Below are 17650 nucleotides of genomic sequence, written 5' to 3' on the forward strand. Positions count from 1 at the left end.
ACTATTGTAGTGCCTGATTATGTAAAATGATTCATTGGGGAGACTAGTCTCCGAAAGAATTACAGGGGGGATTGTAAAAGGGAATTCTTGGTTCTCTTTGAGTTCACACTTGTTAAAAGAGATTCCTTTGTTCTCTTTGCCTAGTTGGAGTTAACACTTTGGTTGGCAATAACTTTGAATCAACACAAGCTTGAACTAGGTGGGAGAAGCTTAAAAACTACTTAGTGAATTCAAACCCTATTTAGTGTTAGATGAGAAGCCAGCAAGATACTTGGAGAGTTCCACCTTTTTTCCTAACTCAAACAGTCAGAAACTTGTTTACACCCTCAGAAAGTGTGAACCCTTTTGATGAGTATTCACCCCTCCAAAAGGTGCAAACTAGTTCCCACAAACACTGCCCCCAGGGCAGTGCTTAGACAATTTGGAAACTGTGATTGGCCCCTGTGAAGAGGGGAGGAGACAAGAAGTCACCATAAAAGCAAGCAAAAAGTAGAGTCGAGGGAAGAGTGAACTCCAAGAAGAGAGTCACTCTAAGAAGAAAGTCGACCTCAGGAGTCACCTTCAGCTCCAAGCATTGTCTTTACCTGCCTCTTGGAGGGAATTTGGGTGAGTGGAGAGATGGCTTTCCCTTCCTGTCTTCTGAAGATAGTTTAATTCTGATTGAAGGTTAACAAGTCCTGAATGAGCCAAGCACTGGAACAATATTTAGATAGATAGGTTAATGTCTTCTCTACCCTTTTATATTTCTCTACTTTCACTCTTTCCACTTGTCTTTTATAAATAAAAGGTTTATAATTTTCATATATATAGTCAAACCATTAATTTTAACACTTACACTGCCCATTGCTTGTTCACTTCTATATGGCTATTATCCAGTTATATATATGTATACATACATATACATACACATTTATATTAAGTGCCTACTATCTTTCAAGCACTATACAAAGCACTTTTACAAATACAGTATCTCATCTGTTCCTGACAACAATCCTGGGAGTCAGGGGCTATTATTATCCCCATTTTACAGATGAGGAAACCGACAGACAGAGGTTAAGTCACTTATCTTGTTGTTTTTATTTTGAAACCCTTACTTTCCATCTAAGAATCAATACTATGTATTAGTTCTAAGACAAAAGAGCAGTAAGGCTAGGTAATGGGAGCTAAATTACTAAATTATAATATAATTTATTATTTACATGTATTTACATGTATACAATATATATTCCATATATTATAATACATGTAATTGTTTAATATATATTAATTAACCAATTACATGTAATTTTATATGTTATATACAATTCTATATATACAAATATATACAATATGTTCAATTATATATATAATTATGCATACAAATATATAAACATACAAATAATATATAATACATATATATGCATATACATATAACATATATATGTTAATAACAAAGTTGGGGGGAACTCTCCTTCCAACAATTCATCACACTCTACAGATGCCAAAAATGATTCTCTTAGAGCACAGGTCAAACCACTATGCCTTCCCTCCTGAATAAATTTTGGTAGCTCCTTATCAAAAATCTAGAGACAAAAATCAAATTCTCATTTTAGTATTTAAAAGTTCTTTGAAACCTAGTCCTTTCCTACCATTCTAATTTTCACATTCTACTCCCCTCCAAACATTCTACACCCACCTACACTTACTCATTATTCTTCCATCTCCTATCTCTGTGCCTCCGGTATGTCTGGAATGCTCTCACTCCCAAATCTTAGAAACCCAGATTTCCCTTAAGACTTAGCTCACATCTACTTCTAATTCTTTCCTTCTCTNACAAATAATATATAATACATATATATGCATATACATATAACATATATATGTTAATAACAAAGTTGGGGGGAACTCTCCTTCCAACAATTCATCACACTCTACAGATGCCAAAAATGATTCTCTTAGAGCACAGGTCAAACCACTATGCCTTCCCTCCTGAATAAATTTTGGTAGCTCCTTATCAAAAATCTAGAGACAAAAATCAAATTCTCATTTTAGTATTTAAAAGTTCTTTGAAACCTAGTCCTTTCCTACCATTCTAATTTTCACATTCTACTCCCCTCCAAACATTCTACACCCACCTACACTTACTCATTATTCTTCCATCTCCTATCTCTGTGCCTCCGGTATGTCTGGAATGCTCTCACTCCCAAATCTTAGAAACCCAGATTTCCCTTAAGACTTAGCTCACATCTACTTCTAATTCTTTCCTTCTCTTTCTCTAGTTGTTAATGTCTTCCCTCTCTAAAGCCCACACTTCTCTACTCTGAATTTATCCTTATCCCAAAAGCCTGAAGGTATTTGGGGTGGCTTTTCTCTATGGACTACAGCCCCACCTTTTGAGTTCTCCCATTGTTAAGGAGGCAGTGAGTGACTAGCATCCTAATTCTGGTTAACTGATTAATCTTGATTGTTTTTTACAAAAGGATAATTACTTAGCCAAGGAAAGAAGAACAAATGTCCAAATATTTCCACTGAATTTTAGGAATATAACCATTCTTTTCATCCCATCAATTTGGAGAAGTGGAAGAAGAATTAGGTTTAAAACAGCTCAGTTCCTACATTATATAGATCCCAAATTCATGCCTAGATGCAGCAAGACTACAAGATGAGCCTGTATCTCAGTGGTTCCCAAACTTTTTTGGCCTACCGCCCCCTTTCCAGAAAAAATATTACTTAGCACCCCTGGAAATTAATTTTTTTTTAATTTTAATAGCAATTAATAGGAAAGATAAATGCACCTGTGGCCATCACCGCCCTCCTGGATTGCTGCAGCACCCACCAGGGGGCGGTGGCGCCCACTTTGGGAATCACTGCTGTATCTCAACAACTGGTGAGCTGAAGTCCTGGAAAACAAGGTGAAATTATAATAATTTTTTAAACATGCTCAACATTTGAGTGATTAAAAGGGAGGAAAAAATCCTACTTCTCTAAAAAGTCTCGGCAATCCTTTTTATAACAGCATTTTTTAAAAATCATATTAGCTTTTATTCAATCTATTGGATTCTCTTCAACCACTGACCTTTTCGAATTGACTCCACCAAGAAAACTCCTCTGTTCATTATGTGTGTATATACACATACATTCTTATGTTTATATACAGATACATAATGAAATGTCACATATGCAATTAATGTGTATATATTCAAAAGACAGAATATTGTACGTTGTAGTAGAGAAAAAGCCAGACTCTGAGTCAGGAAAATCTGTGTTTACTTCCTGACTCTAACATATACTTGCCATGTGAGATGGAACAAGTGGCTTAATTTTTCAGTTAGATTAACAAACATTCTAAACTATAAATTAGAGAAGAGTTTCTTGTCTTCATTGATAGAGGGAATTTTGTTATGATGGCTTTCCTCACAAAAGAGAAAGTACAGATCTAGACCAAATAGGTGAATGCCATATTAATACTATTTTATACAATTATTAAGTATCAGAGCTAACAAGAACTTTAGAAATCACCTAATATAGGGATTCTTAACCTGATATAACAGCATTTTTTCCCAATGGAAGCTGAATATTCATCATTTGAGGAGTGGCTAAACAAATTATGGTACAGGATAAAAATGTAATGGCATATTCTACGAAAAGAAATTCTAGCAAAATTCTACCAAAGAACCCACACACACACACATGAAATATTCAGAGAAGAATGAAATTCTTCAAATTCAAATTCAAAATTCAAAGAAATGAAGGCATACCAAGTGATGTAAAAATTTTTTAAAAACAGAACTTAAGCCACACTAAATACAAGTCATAGTTAAATACAACAGTAACACATTCTCATTATAGACACACAGCAAAAAAGGTCAAAAAAGATTAGGAAAACAAGGAAAATGTTGGTGTTACAACATCAATGTCTATATATGTACATATATATTTAGAGATCTGTGGCTAAAAGAAGATACTTTGTACAATCATCTATAAAAATCGGACTTTTTGTTTCAGCCTACTTACTCATTTTTTTATGCTCTTGTTCATATATTTGAATACAGCACATGACCTGGAACCAGAAGGACCTGAGTTTAAGAGCAGCCTCAGACACTATATGTGTAACCTTGGGAAAGTCACTTATCCTTCTTTGCCTCAATTTCCTCATCTGTAAAATGAGCTAGAAAAGAAAATGGCAGACCACTCTAGTATCTTTGCCAAGGAAACCCTAACTGGAGCCAAGAAGAGTCAAAACTTGAGTGAAATGACCAAACAACTTACTAATAGAAATATGAATATGAAATATTTTTTCAGAAGAAATAGAAATAGGAATGAGTCAGGACCAGGACCGAGGGTCCACAAACATTGGCTGTTTGAGGTTGATAAGCCCTTGGATATATGAGCCGTGTATTATGCTCAGATTAGTATAATTTCTATTATGGGTAAATGGCACCAATCCTCCCTTCCTCCCAGTCAGAGTGGCCTTTAAATGGCAGTTGGGATGGACGGCTCTGCTCTCCTTGCTTTCCAAATCACAGCGGCTGTAATTAAAGACCCTCACAAATACCTTCATCTTCAACTTTCCCCTCTCATCAGAAACTTCTGGAGACTTGAAGGCTGGAGCCTGGTTGCTAAGAAACACACGCAGGACCCCGTGCCCAGTAAACAGTCCGTTTGATTTCATCCTGCGCCTTTTGAAGGGATTCACGCATAGCCAAACTTTGAAAATTATCCAGTTTAGGATTCCCTTTGAATAAGAAGGCCGATCTGGGTAATTTCAAATAGGGATTGCTACATTTCTCTTGTCCTCAGGATAATAGAAGTCATGCAACAGTAAGACCTCATTAATTTTCAGTAACCCACAAATCTAGAATCCTCAGCACTTACTCCTAACAGGTCGCAGGCCTATGGCTGCATATTCATTATATATATATGAATATTACATGTAATTTTTCTTCTAAAAAAAGCTCTCAGCCTTTCATTCAAGAACACCTAATAAGCATTAGCAGTTAAATCTGCCCTGGTTTCTGCTTTTGATTAAATTGCATATCACCTCATTCAAAAGAGCTAATTTATCCCCTATAGGGAATAAGGACAGGACTGTGATTTCAGTGGGATGGGGAACCTCTCCCCGAAGAAACTCCCTGTACCCATGCAGGTAAACATCTTCTCTGCACCTGAGAGTGTGAGAAAATTGCCTAGTGCACTGAAAAGTTAAATGACTTTCTCAGGGTCACACAGACTCTATGTGTCAGGAGAGACTTTACACTGAGGCCTCCCTGTCCCCAAGGTTAGCTCTCTATCTGCTACTCCGCACTGCTGCTTCAATATAAAGACAGAAAGGTCAAGATGGGAAAAACAGAGTGTAGGATTTTAAAATAATTATCCAATTTTCTTTAACCTGGGGGACCACACAGACTTTTATTACTACTAAGAAATCAGCTAAAGAATCTCTTCTTAAACACCTCTAGGTTCAGGAAACTAAAAAATTCAATCTCTTTGTACTTGGTCCTTCTTTTATGGGGACTGCTAGGTGGCAGAAGAGATAGAGTGCTAGGCCTAGAGTCAGGAAGATTCATCTTTCTGAGTTCAAATCTGGCTTCAGACACTAGTTGTGCTACTATGGGCAAGTCACTTAACCCTATTTGCCTCAGTTTCTACATCTATAAAATGAACTGGAAAAGAAAGTGGCAAACCATTCCAGTATTCCTTGCCAAGAAAACCCCAAATAGAGTCATAAAAAGTTAGATAGGACTAAATAACAATTATAATAATATAATATTAAATAAACAATACAATAATCTACAATTGCTTATTATAAGATTCTTCTTTCTCTTTAGATGAAAACTGATTCCCTATAATTTCATATATTGGTCCTGGTTCTGCCTTCTGGAGCCAAGCAGAAGAAGGTAAATTCTTCCATATGGGCCTTTCAAGTATTTGAAGAACCATTCACTAGAAGTTTATAGCTGGGTTGTAAAGGATTTTGCTTCAATTATAATTGATTTTTTGTATTACAATTAATTAATTGTATTATACAAGTATAATTGCATTACAATTATAACTGATAAGTATTTATTAGATGCAAGGCATCATTTCAAGGCCCTTACAACCTCAAGTCCATTCCCAAAAAGGGGAAAGTGAGATAAATAAGGAGAGAGAAAAGCTAGGGCTGTAAAATATTTGAGGGAGGGATGACTTTCACTTGATTTTCTCATCTTAGACTCTCATATGTCATTTCTTTCTCTCTCTAACCCTTCCATCTGTTTCTAGAGGCCAAACTCATAAGTGCTATGTGGTGCAAAGCACTTTGAGATGTTTAAAAAAAAAACAAACATAAAAAAACGTTTCACTGCATTTACTCCATCAGTTTATGTTTCAGCTTTGTAGGTAGGATATATGGCTTCTATTTACGCAGAATATCTTTTACAGAGATGCTATACGCTTCATCTTTCACAGGTGGCTGGCTGTTCACTGAGGTCAAGTTCAGTAATTTTTTTAAAGAACTGAGGAAGGGGAAAGAGATGGTCCTTCAAATTTTTTGGGGGGGTCGGTGTAAAGAAAGAGTGTTCTATGAAATTTAATGACCCAGCGGGCACTCATAGCGTCATAGATCAAGAAATGTCTAGGATCTCAAAAGCCATCTGGTCCAACTCCCTTATTTCACAAAACGGGAAACTGAGGACCAAGGAAGTTAGGTGACTCGCAATGGACTTGTAACGCATTGGGATTCACGCCGGTGCTTTGAGAAGATTAGACTTCCCAGAGGTGGATGACCCTAACCAGAGAGGGGGTGCCGCCTCTGGCCCGCAAGGCTCCCTTTAGGACTTACCGTTCTTGTGTCTGGTTTCTGGGTCCGGAGTCCTGCTCAGCACCAGGACCCACGCCCTGGCCTTTCAACAAGCCCAGCTCAGGTCGCCTCCCAGTTAGGTCCCAAGAAACAGGAACAGAGAAAGAAGGCTCCAAGAAGGGAGCCCCATTTCTGCCGTACATGGTCGGTCTCAGCGAAGGGCAGGGGCGCAACGCTCCAGACAGCAGTGTAGACAGACTGTCGTCGGGGAGCAAGCAAATGCGAGCCGACCGCTGGCTCTCGAGGGACTAACTGAGCTCGAGAGAGAAACGAAAGCGGCCGGGGAAAGCCCTCTTCTAAATTTCGATTTCTCCAGGGCGCCAAAGACTTAGTCAGCCCTCCTGATTTCCTTCCTCATTCTCTGTCAGGGGCGCTACTCCCCGACGCCCGGGCTTCTGGACCTTCACCCGGTAACAGCTGCTTCCAACCCTCTCGTTCCAGGGGTCCTAACCTACCGGAGCTTCGGTTAAGAGCTGCCTGTGGGAACAAGCTAACTCACCTCGGACCAGATCTGTTCCACCTGCGTTAAGTTGCCTCGGCCCAACAGAGCCTTCTGCTCCGAAAAAGAGCATCACTACTCAGATCAGTTTCTCACAGGGTCACTTACTGTCAAAGCCACTCACCTGTATTGTCGGTTAAAAATCCCCATCGGCTGACAGCCTCACCCCCACCTACCCCAATGGAGCGCACCTTGGTGATTAATAGGAGGAAATAAAAAAAAAAGGATGAATTAGTAAGGGAGTGGGGAGGAGAAGGGTTCAGTTGTCCATCCCTAATTTTAGAAATTCAGGCCACTCAGAAAACACTGAAGCAGAGGTCACAGAAAGAGAAAACTTTAAGAGAAAGGACCCTATACACCCCCCCCCCCAATCACAATCATTTGAATCCTACCTTATCATGTATTCTTTTTTTTTTTTCTTTTTCAGTGCCTGCTTACTTTATGGGGCTGCTTTGCTGGTAAAAAGAAAATGAGAACAAAAGCAAGAGGAAGACAGAGCTGGCAAAGAAATTCCCTTAAAATTTTCTGTTTTCTGATTTCATTTTCATTCTGTTTTGAGCTCTAGACTTGAAATCAGGAAACTAAGAGTTATTTCTAACTCAGAACTGTAGTCACTTAACCTCATCTGCCTTAGTTCCTCAACTGAAAAATGCTGATGATAATCATGCCTTCTCTCCTAGACATTGGTGAGGATAAAATAATATATTATATGTAAAGTACTTTTACAGATTTAAAAATACTATATATATGTTAACTTATTATTTGCCAAAAATCCTGTACTAATTGCTTTTCTTTTCCTAAGATTTGAAAAACAGCTGGAAGGCACGTCTAACTAAGGTCATCTTCTGTAACCCTCCCGTTTAGAAGATGAAGAAAGTGAGGTTTAAATTTGTCCAAGATCACATGAGCAATGAATAGCAGAGGGAAGATTCAAACTCAGGTCCTCTGATGCCACAAGTGTTGGTTTTTATTGTCCTTATCAGAGTTTTTAAGATCTAGTTGTTCAGTCAGTTCTTCATGACCCTGTGGAAGATAGCTCACCTATACTGTTCATGGGATTTTCTTGGCAAAGATATTGGAGTGGTTTGCCATTCCTTCTCCAGCTTTTTTTACACATGAGGAAACTGAGGCCAACAGAGTTATGTGATTTGCCCCCGTCACACAGTTAGTAAAGTATCTCAAGTCAAATTTGAACTCAAGGTCTTCCTGACTCCAGACCAGTACCCTGTGCCACCTAACTCCCCAGAACAATTATAACCCCCAAAGTGAGTTTCCATGGGAATTAGTGAGTTCTCTAAAGGTATTCAAGCAAAGGCTAGATGACCTTTTTTTGGGTGTGTTATGGTATGAGGATTCTTCTTCTGGTCCAGTCCCATCCAAATCTGACATTCTGTAATTTCGAGATCCTACTCTCTCTGAGTCTGTCCATCTGAGACATTGGACAGGCTTAGTGACAGCATTTTACAAAACCAGACAAATCCGTCCAACTCCTCGACATTATTTTAACCTTCGATCTGTGTAAGGGTTATTGGCAGGTGGTGTTAAGTTGCAGAGCCAGACCATACGTTGAGTTTATTGGAAAATAAAGCCTTAAGGAAGGTGGATTTGGAATTCATCTAAGCATGCAATCTCACTCCTGTTTGGAACAATCCTTTACAGAAATGAAGATGTCGAATTACATTCTATTTTAACTCCCTCACATGACCTGTTTCAATAACTCTGACTTCTTTTATTTTTTAAAAACCAAAGCTTATTCCAAGTGGGAGCAAGCAGCCCTCTTTATTAGTTATCCAGGCTTGGCATCACAAATCTTTCTCTGGGACTTAATCTACTAACACTTTCTTTATTTTATTTATAGTCTAGCATTGATACTGTGTATTGGCCCCAAGGCAAAAGAACAGTAAGGCTTAGGCATTGGGGGCCAAGTGACTTGCCCAGGGTCACGCTCAATACCTTCTTTATTTGGAAAATCCCTAAAAACATATTAGTGGGACTTTTGTTCCAAAGGGGGAAATGATTTATTTTGGTGATGAGTCATAGCTTAAGACTATCAGAGAAAGTTGGGGGGAAACCAACTCCCTTGGAGTAGTTATGCATTTTAAAATGTCTTCAGGAAAATTTAGTTTACAATGTGAATATTGTCTTCAGTGTATTAACACTTCATAAATGTTTCTGAATTCAGTTTTAGCAGCACTTCATCCTCAGTTCCCAAGAAGAACCAGAAATAAAAGGAACTAAAGAAAGGAGAACAACAAAATCTGTGGTTCTCACGATGGGTCTGCTCCTTAGCACCATCAGATTCTGATTTGATTTGACTCCATATACCTCATTAGACTGAACTCCATAAGAACAGGTACTGTCTTTGGCTTTTCTTTGTCTCCCCAGTGCTTAGTACATGGCTTGGCACACAGTAGATGCTTAATAAACTTGAATTGCTGACCAATATTTAAATAAGTTTTGCATGATAATATGTGTTTAACTCAGATCAAATTACTTACCATCTCCGGGAGGGAGAAGGGAAAGGAGGGAAAGAGACAATTTGGATCTTATAATTTTGGAAAATATGTTGAAAATTGTTAGTACATATGATTAGGAAAATAAAATATCTTTGAATAAAAATAAATGAATCATAAACTCGATTTACTTTAGTAGAAATTTGCAATCAACTCCAGATTGGATCAAACTATAGAATTTTAGAGGGAGAAGAAACCTTAGAGTTCACCTAGTTGCACCCATTGTAGGAAATCTCTATAATTTTCCTCATAAGGGATCTCCCAGACTCCATTTTGAACACTTCCAGAGGCAGAAAGCTCACTATCTCAAAAGACATCCCTTGTCATCTTAGAGTAGACTTTCTGCTATGTCTCATTTAATTTTCCTTTAATTCACCAAGTAGATCTTTCAGTTAGGAGTAGAATTTGGCTCAATAAACAATGAATGTCTACGTGTTTGGGTTTATGTATACACACATATTTGTTGTTGCTGTCTGACTCTTTATGACCCCATTTTGAGTTTTCTTGGTAGATATAATGGAATAGTTTGCCATTATCTTCTCCAGCTCATTTTTACAGGGAAGGAAACCGAAGCCAAAAGGGTTAATGACTTGCCCAGAGTCACAAAGCTAGTATGTGTCTAAGGCCAGATTTGAACTCCAGAAGATAAGTCTTCCTGACACCTGACCCAGCATTCTCTCCTGTGACACCTAGCTGCCCCTGAATGTCCATATGCAACCCAATTTATGGCAGGTAATTAGGTGCCTCACTTTAAGATTTAAGACAAGAGTGTCAAACTCAAATAGAGAGCTACTAATCTAATCTCCACATAAGGACCTCAAGGAGTGTATATTCACTTAATAAAAACACTTAAAATAAAACATTTCCCAATTACATTTTAATCTGGTTCTGAACCCCACCTTTCCCTCCCACTGCAGACACACTCTGGAGTGTTAGAGTCATCAGATTCAATCTGAAGTTTGACACTTCTGATTTAAGAGGTCACTGACCCTTTCTTCCTTTGGCCTGACATTATACTAATTATGGATTTGGGGTGCGCATAATCTCCTTTTAAATGCAAATTTCCTTGGGCAAACTATTAGTCATCCACCTCTTAGAGTGAATTTATTTAATCAGATTAACTAGGTTCTTAAGAGGAAGAAATGATTCTATAGTAAAGGAGCAATAATAAGTAAGGAAAATAGATACAATCATTTTTTAAAATCTGTTTTGCTTTTTTTTTTAACCAGAAAAGTTATGCAAAGCTACATATTCATCTTTGCTCTTTTTTAGATGATCGATACATAAGTAGGTTGTTATTGTTTAGTCGTGTCTCTCATATTTAGTTTAGTCTTCAAGACCCGATTTGGGGTTTTCTTGGTAAAGACACTGTGTTTTTGTCATTTCCTTCTCTGCATCATTTTATACATGATGAAACTGGAGCAAAGTGGTCTAAGTGATTTTCCCGGGATCACACAGCTAAATAAGTGTCTAAGGTTGGATTTGAACTCAGGTCCTCTTGACCCTAGACCCAGTGCTCTGTCCACTGTGCCACCTAACTGCTAACATAAGCAGGTTAGCATTGTAGAATTTCCTAATCATTCTTTAGAAATGCTTCAAATTCGTATTGTTTGCAACAATGCAAGAATATGTTTAGACAATGCATTTGGAATTTTTCTAGTATATCATTATTTCCTAATATGATGCCATATATTATTGCCCATGTCTAAATCTAGTGTGAGTACAGTGAATAGAGGGGGCAGCTAGGTGGCTCAGTGGATAGAGTACTAAGTGTAGAGTCAGAAGACCTGAGTTCAAATTCAGCCTCAGAAGTGGCAGCTGGGTAACTCAGTGAATTGAAGGGAGATTCTGGGTTCAAATCTTACTTCGGCTACTTCCTAGTTGTGTGAGGGTGGGCAAGACACTTAATCCCAATTGCCCAGCTCTTACAGGTCTTCTGCCTTGGAACCAATACTCACTATTGATTCTAAAACAGAAGGTAAGGAATTTAAAAAATTCAGCCTCAGATACTAGCTGAGTGAACCCTGGGCAAGTCATTTAACCTTGTTTGCCTCAATTTCCTCATATGTAAAATGAACTGGAAAGAAAATGGCAAACCTCTCCTGTATCTTTTTCCAAGAAAACCTCAAATGAGGTTACAAAGAATTAGACATGATTGAAACAACTGAACAGTAACAACAAAATAAATAGAAGGGTGTCTCAGGTCAAGGAAAACTGGGTTTAAATCTTAGCTCTGCCATAGAATGGATGGGCACCTCTCTAAGTCTATAAATTAGAGCAAAAGAAGTATCTCCGCTTGGAAAGAGGGAGTGTCTTCCCTGAGAATCTACTAGAGATGAATTCCCAGAAAAAGGAATAAGACAAAGGACTGTCTCAAGCTTTTGAAAAGTGTCTTTTCTTTCTTGACAATAAAAAGGAACAAAATGCTACTCTGATATTGTGACATATCATTGTGATCAATCAGTCTCTGTTGTAAAAATGTCTTATGTAGCTTGTCATAGAGGTATTTTTTGCTTTTCTTTATATCTCCAGCACTTGGATTAGTATCTGTAAGCACTTACATGATTGTTGATTGATTGATTATATAAATTTCACAAAAACACTTCTTTTTCAAATGCAACCTGTAATATCATCTTGATATAGAGCAGGGGTCGGCAATGTATGGCTCTCGAGCCATATCTGGCTCTTTTGAGGGCCAGATATGGCTCTTTCTGCAGGGGTCATAAAATCAATTTTTTTTCAGATGCTGTTATAGGAGCCGCACTGTGAGCATTGTACAGCTCTCACGAAATTACATTTTAAAAAATGTGGCGTTTATGGCTCTCACGGCCAAAAAGGTTGCCGACCCCTGGTATAGAGGGTTGTGTTGAAACTTGGACCTTAGAGAGATGCCTGGGGAAAAGAGAAGAAAATGACTTACTTAGGACCACTTAGTATGAGGCAGAGATGGGACCTGAAGTCAGAATCAACAAACATCTTTTAGGCACTTACTATGGATACGGAGAAAAGCAAAAAGCAGTCTTTGCCCTCAAGAAGTGACAGTCTAATAGAGGAAAAGACATACAAATAACTATGCACAGATTGATAACTTGGAGATCATCTCAAAGGACAGGCAATAACATTAAGGGGAAATAGGGAATAAATTGCCCAAAGGTTTGATTTTGGCAGAGATTTGATGGAAGCCAGGGACGTTAAGAATCAGACACAAGAAGAAAGAGAACTCTAGGTATAGAGGACAGCCAGAAAAAATACACAGAAATGGGAGATGAAAAGTTTTGTTCAAGGAACAGCCAGTATATTGGTACTACTAGATCATACAGTACATGAAAGGATGTGATGTGTAAAGACTGGAAAGTGTCAGAATAATATTTTCTTACAAAAGGTAGTAATAAGGGGCCAGATTATGGAGGGCTTGAAAAGTTAAAAAGAGGATTTTCTATTTAATCTTAGCGGAATAGGGAGTCATTTGATTTTAAAGGAATCGAAAAGGGATGGGGAGAGGAAACATGGCCCTGTGCTTTAAGAAGATCACATTAGGTAATAGCTATGTGGAGGATAGACTAGAGTGGGAAGAGATATAAGGAAGGGAGAACCACCAAAAGGCCATTGCAATAATCCAAAAAGGAGATGATGAGGACCTGAATTGGGTATCACCAGGAGATGGCAATTATCAAGGGAGGAAACGGAATAGATGAGAGATGTTGCAAAGGTAGAAATTCACAGGACTCAACAACACATATGAGGAATGAAGGATGATGCCTTAGGCTATGGATAGGAGGATAGGACCTGGTAGTGACCTCTCTTCAGTATGAGGAAAGTTAGGAAGAGGGGAGGGCTTGAAAAACATTCAATTTTAGATATATTAAGTTTAAGATGTTTATAGAACATCAAGTTTTAGGTATCCAAAGAGCCATTAAAGATGTAAGATTGGAGGTCAGGATAAAGGTTTGGGGACTTCTTGAACAGATCCGAAGTTGAATATTGTTGAATCCATGGTAGCTAATGAGATTTCCTTTAAAAAAATATTAGAATGAAGAGTTGTGGGGAAGAGGAGAAAGGCCAAAACAGAATAGTAGGTGACCCTCAAAGTTAGAAGAATACCCTTTTTGCAGACCAGCAAAAGGAAACTGAAAAGGAATAGTCAGATAGGAAAAGGAGGATGAGGAGATGTCTCAAAAACCTAAAAAGAATGTCAAGAAGAGAAGATCAACACTGTCAAAGATTTCAGAGAAGTCAAGAAGGGAGAGGAACTCCAGTATTCTTGACACTTAACATATCTCTATGTGAGGCACTACCCTGCCTCTCATATAGATGTTCTATGTGGGTAAAAAAGGCATTTTCTTTTTGAAATGTTAAAATACTAGAAGAAAGTTCTACTTAGGAACTGAAAGATAAGGATACTATCCTGATTGCCAGTCCTGAACCATCCCAACAAGAGGAATATTGAAAACATGCTGCTGACATTTCCTAACTCCACAAACGATGCTGAAGTACCTCCTCTGTGAATTAAAATCCTCTGGATAAAGTCAATCAGTCCTTTAATTGCTGATTCTTTTAAATTGTTGCTGGCTGGGGGCAGCTGTGACTCAATGGATTGAGAATCAGGCTAGAGATGGGAGATCCTGGGTTCCAATATGGCCTCAGACACTTCTTAGCTGTGTGACCCTGGGCAAGTCACTTAACCCCCATTACCTAGCCAGTACACTCTTCTGCCTTGGAAGCAATACACTATATTAATTCTAAAACAGAAGGTAAGAGAGTTTTTTTGTTTGTTTGTTTGTTTTTTTAATGTTGCTGGCTCTTTTCTAGCAATGAGTGTGGGGAGCCACAGTCCTTATCAGATTATCAGAGGTGATAAAGAGATCTCTAGAAATGAGGATAGAAGGAATGTCCCTGAATTTTAGGGGAACTCCTAAAGGTCTGATGAGTGGTAAGGGGATCCCCAGTACGATTTCTTCTGGGATAGCCTTCCCCATTAACAGGTAAACATTCTCAGGGAATGATGATATTTTCTCACTTTCCACAGACTCCCTACTTTGGTAGTACCCCAGATGAATTAAAGCCTTTATTCACCAAAGACACATTTTTCTAGTTTTTCTACTTTTCTGATTCAGAACATGCCATCAGAGAGTTCCCTTTTGAGCTCTTTGCAGGTGTTGAAATATATTCTGGAAAAGTCCATTCTCTAATTTCAGGTGCAGCTACTCTGGGTCTTAGAAAGCTCTAACTTTACAGAAATGATGGGGGCTTATCCTACACCCCCTTCAAGAAGAAAAATAAGTCAATGTTGACAGTTTTCCCTGGACACACTCCAACCAGTAATTTATATTCAGCACATTTTTTAGTCTCCAGATAGTACTATTTAATCTCCTGCAATTACTAGCAGAGAGGCTCTCCAGGAAAGAGTAAAAATACTGAACCTCTTGGATACCCTTTCCTTCTGAGTAGCAATAGATGAATGAATGAATGTGAAAATTATTTTTAAGTGCCTCCTATGTTCTAAGCAGGGCAGCTAGGTGGCTCAGTGGATCGAGTACCAGGCCTGGAGTCAGGAAGACAAATCTAGTCTCAGATACTAGTTGTGTGTCTGGGCAAGTCATTTAGCCCTATTTTGCCTCCAATTCCTCATCTATAAAATGAGCTGGAAAAAGGAAATGGCAAACTATTTCTTTACCTAGAAAACCCCAAATAGGGTCACAAAGAATCATGTGACTGATACCACTGAAAAAAGGCTACAGGTCCCATTGAAATGTAAAGACAAAAGTGAGAATTCCTGCCCTCAAGGAACTTAAATTCTAAGATGTGCAGATAACATAAGGAAGGGCTGGCAAGGAAAGGAATGTTGCTCTGAGGCAGGGGTCAGCAATGTATGGCTCTTTCTGCAGGAGCCATAAAGTCAATTTTTTTCAGGCGCTGTTACAGGAGCGGCACTGTGAGCACTATACGGCTCTCACGAAATTACATTTTTAAAAATGTGGCATTTATAGCTCTCACGGCCAAAAAGGTTCCTGACCCCTGCATTGAGGGCTCACAGAGATTGTGAGTGGAGCCATGGGGCAGGTGATTCTCATGTCCTTTCCATTATAAAGAGTAGAAGTGGCTTGATTATTATTTCCAAAGCAAAGATAATTAAAAAAACAAGATGTGGTTGTGAGGCGAGGGGATAGAGACATATGACCTCAAAGCCACACAGAGATAACAAGACACTCAAGTAGATTCTAGTTTCTTTAGGTGACAAAGCTGAATCAAGGGAGGTGAGGATCAATCAACTCTCAGGAAATAAGTGTTGCATTTTGGGGGAAACCAATTCCTATTGTGGGAAAAGGGAAACCTGGTCCTACCATGCTACACCTTGTGTGGCTTATGCCTTGCATATGGTTATGTGGATCCTTAGTCACTCTCTGATCACTAACTCCTCCCTGTCCTCACACTCACACCTAGCCAGCACACCACAAGGTATCACCTGAAATCACAAAGTCCTAAGTGGATAATCCTGTTGTGATAGAATATAATTCCCCTACTCACCATTTTAGCTCTTGATTTCTCCTCTATAAGGTTCCATTTTTCAGCCACTAACAATTCTAGATCTTTAACATATTTCCTTAAAAATAAGGCAACAATAATAATGATATCATTTATATTGAAGCTGATGTAGTAACAACAAATATATCACAATCCAAATGTAACCTGGATCACATTCTCCTACCAATGCACTTAGTATCTATAGGGGAGGGTAGAGACACGAAGAAATATGGCAGAAAAGTACATAAAGTAGAAAAAGCCACATGCTCAAGGCAAGTCACAACTCTGGGTTCTAAGCATTGGTCTATTAAGGAATATTTTTTACCATACAAAGTTGCTTCTCTGCTAAGTGCTTATTAATTGGTCTTCACTCCTCTCCAACATCTCTTCTAGAACCAATGAGGAATTTACAAGGTATTTCAGTTCGCAATAACCCTTAAAGAATTGTTGGAAAGGTACCACACTATTGACTTGCCTAGAAGTTGCCTTTAAACCAGAGAACCTTAAAATGTTACAAGGGAGTGCTTGCTTCAGTAGCATATGTACTAAAAAGCAAGAAACAAAATCTGTTTTTCCCCTGTTTTTTTTTTTCTCAAAAGGAGAAACAAAGAACAATGGGGAACTTCTAAAAGTCTCTTTTCTTCTTCTTCTTCTTCTTCTTCTTCTTCTTCTTCTTCTTCTTCTTCTTCTTCTTCTTCTTCTTCTTCTTCTTCTTCTTCTTCTTCTTCTTCTTCTTCTTCTTCTTCTTCTTCTTCTTCTTCTTCCTCTTCCTCTTCCTCCTCTTCCTCTTCCTCTTCCTCCTCTTCCTCTTCCTCCTCTTCCTCTTCCTCCTCTTCCTCTTTCTCCTCCTCCTCCTCCTCCTCCTCCTCCTCTTCCTCTTCTGCTTTTTCCTTTTTTATTCCCCTTCTGCTCCTCTTCATTCTCCTTCGTTTTGAACCTGGACTAATTCACTTCTCATTAGACAGCCTGGTAGCCCTTCAGTGCTAGGGAGAATGACCATATTGGCACCAGAAGAAGTAGGAAGAGAGAAGGAGCTTTAAATCTACTTTATCTCATAATTCCTGAACTCCTGTAATCCATGAGCCCCAGTCTTTCAGGATGACAAGTGTATGTTATCATGCCTGGCAGGATTCACCTTTATTTTTTTTTCTTTTTAAAAAAGTGTATAATTAATATCCCTAGTAACCATCACCAACAAAAAGCATTTAAATAAACAAATGCAAAAATAATTATGTGTGAAATCACAAACTCCACATTATTTACAATTCATTTTAAAATACATGAATTTATATATGTATG

General features: G+C 38.4%; 1 protein-coding gene across 1 annotated transcript in view; it reads right to left on the bottom strand.

Annotated features, from left to right (window-relative positions):
* EPSTI1 (epithelial stromal interaction 1) overlaps positions 1-6960 on the bottom strand; it is a 110849-nt gene extending 103889 nt beyond the window's left edge. Inside the window, exon 1 of the mRNA XM_044667398.1 lies at positions 6800-6960. Within this exon, the coding sequence (XP_044523333.1) occupies positions 6800-6960 (161 nt within the window). The remainder of the gene's footprint in view (positions 1-6799) is intronic.
* Between the last annotated feature and the right edge of the window lie 10690 nt (positions 6961-17650).

The sequence above is a fragment of the Gracilinanus agilis genome, chromosome 3 (genome assembly GCF_016433145.1).
Source record: "Gracilinanus agilis isolate LMUSP501 chromosome 3, AgileGrace, whole genome shotgun sequence".
NCBI classification, from domain to species: Eukaryota; Metazoa; Chordata; class Mammalia; order Didelphimorphia; family Didelphidae; genus Gracilinanus; species Gracilinanus agilis.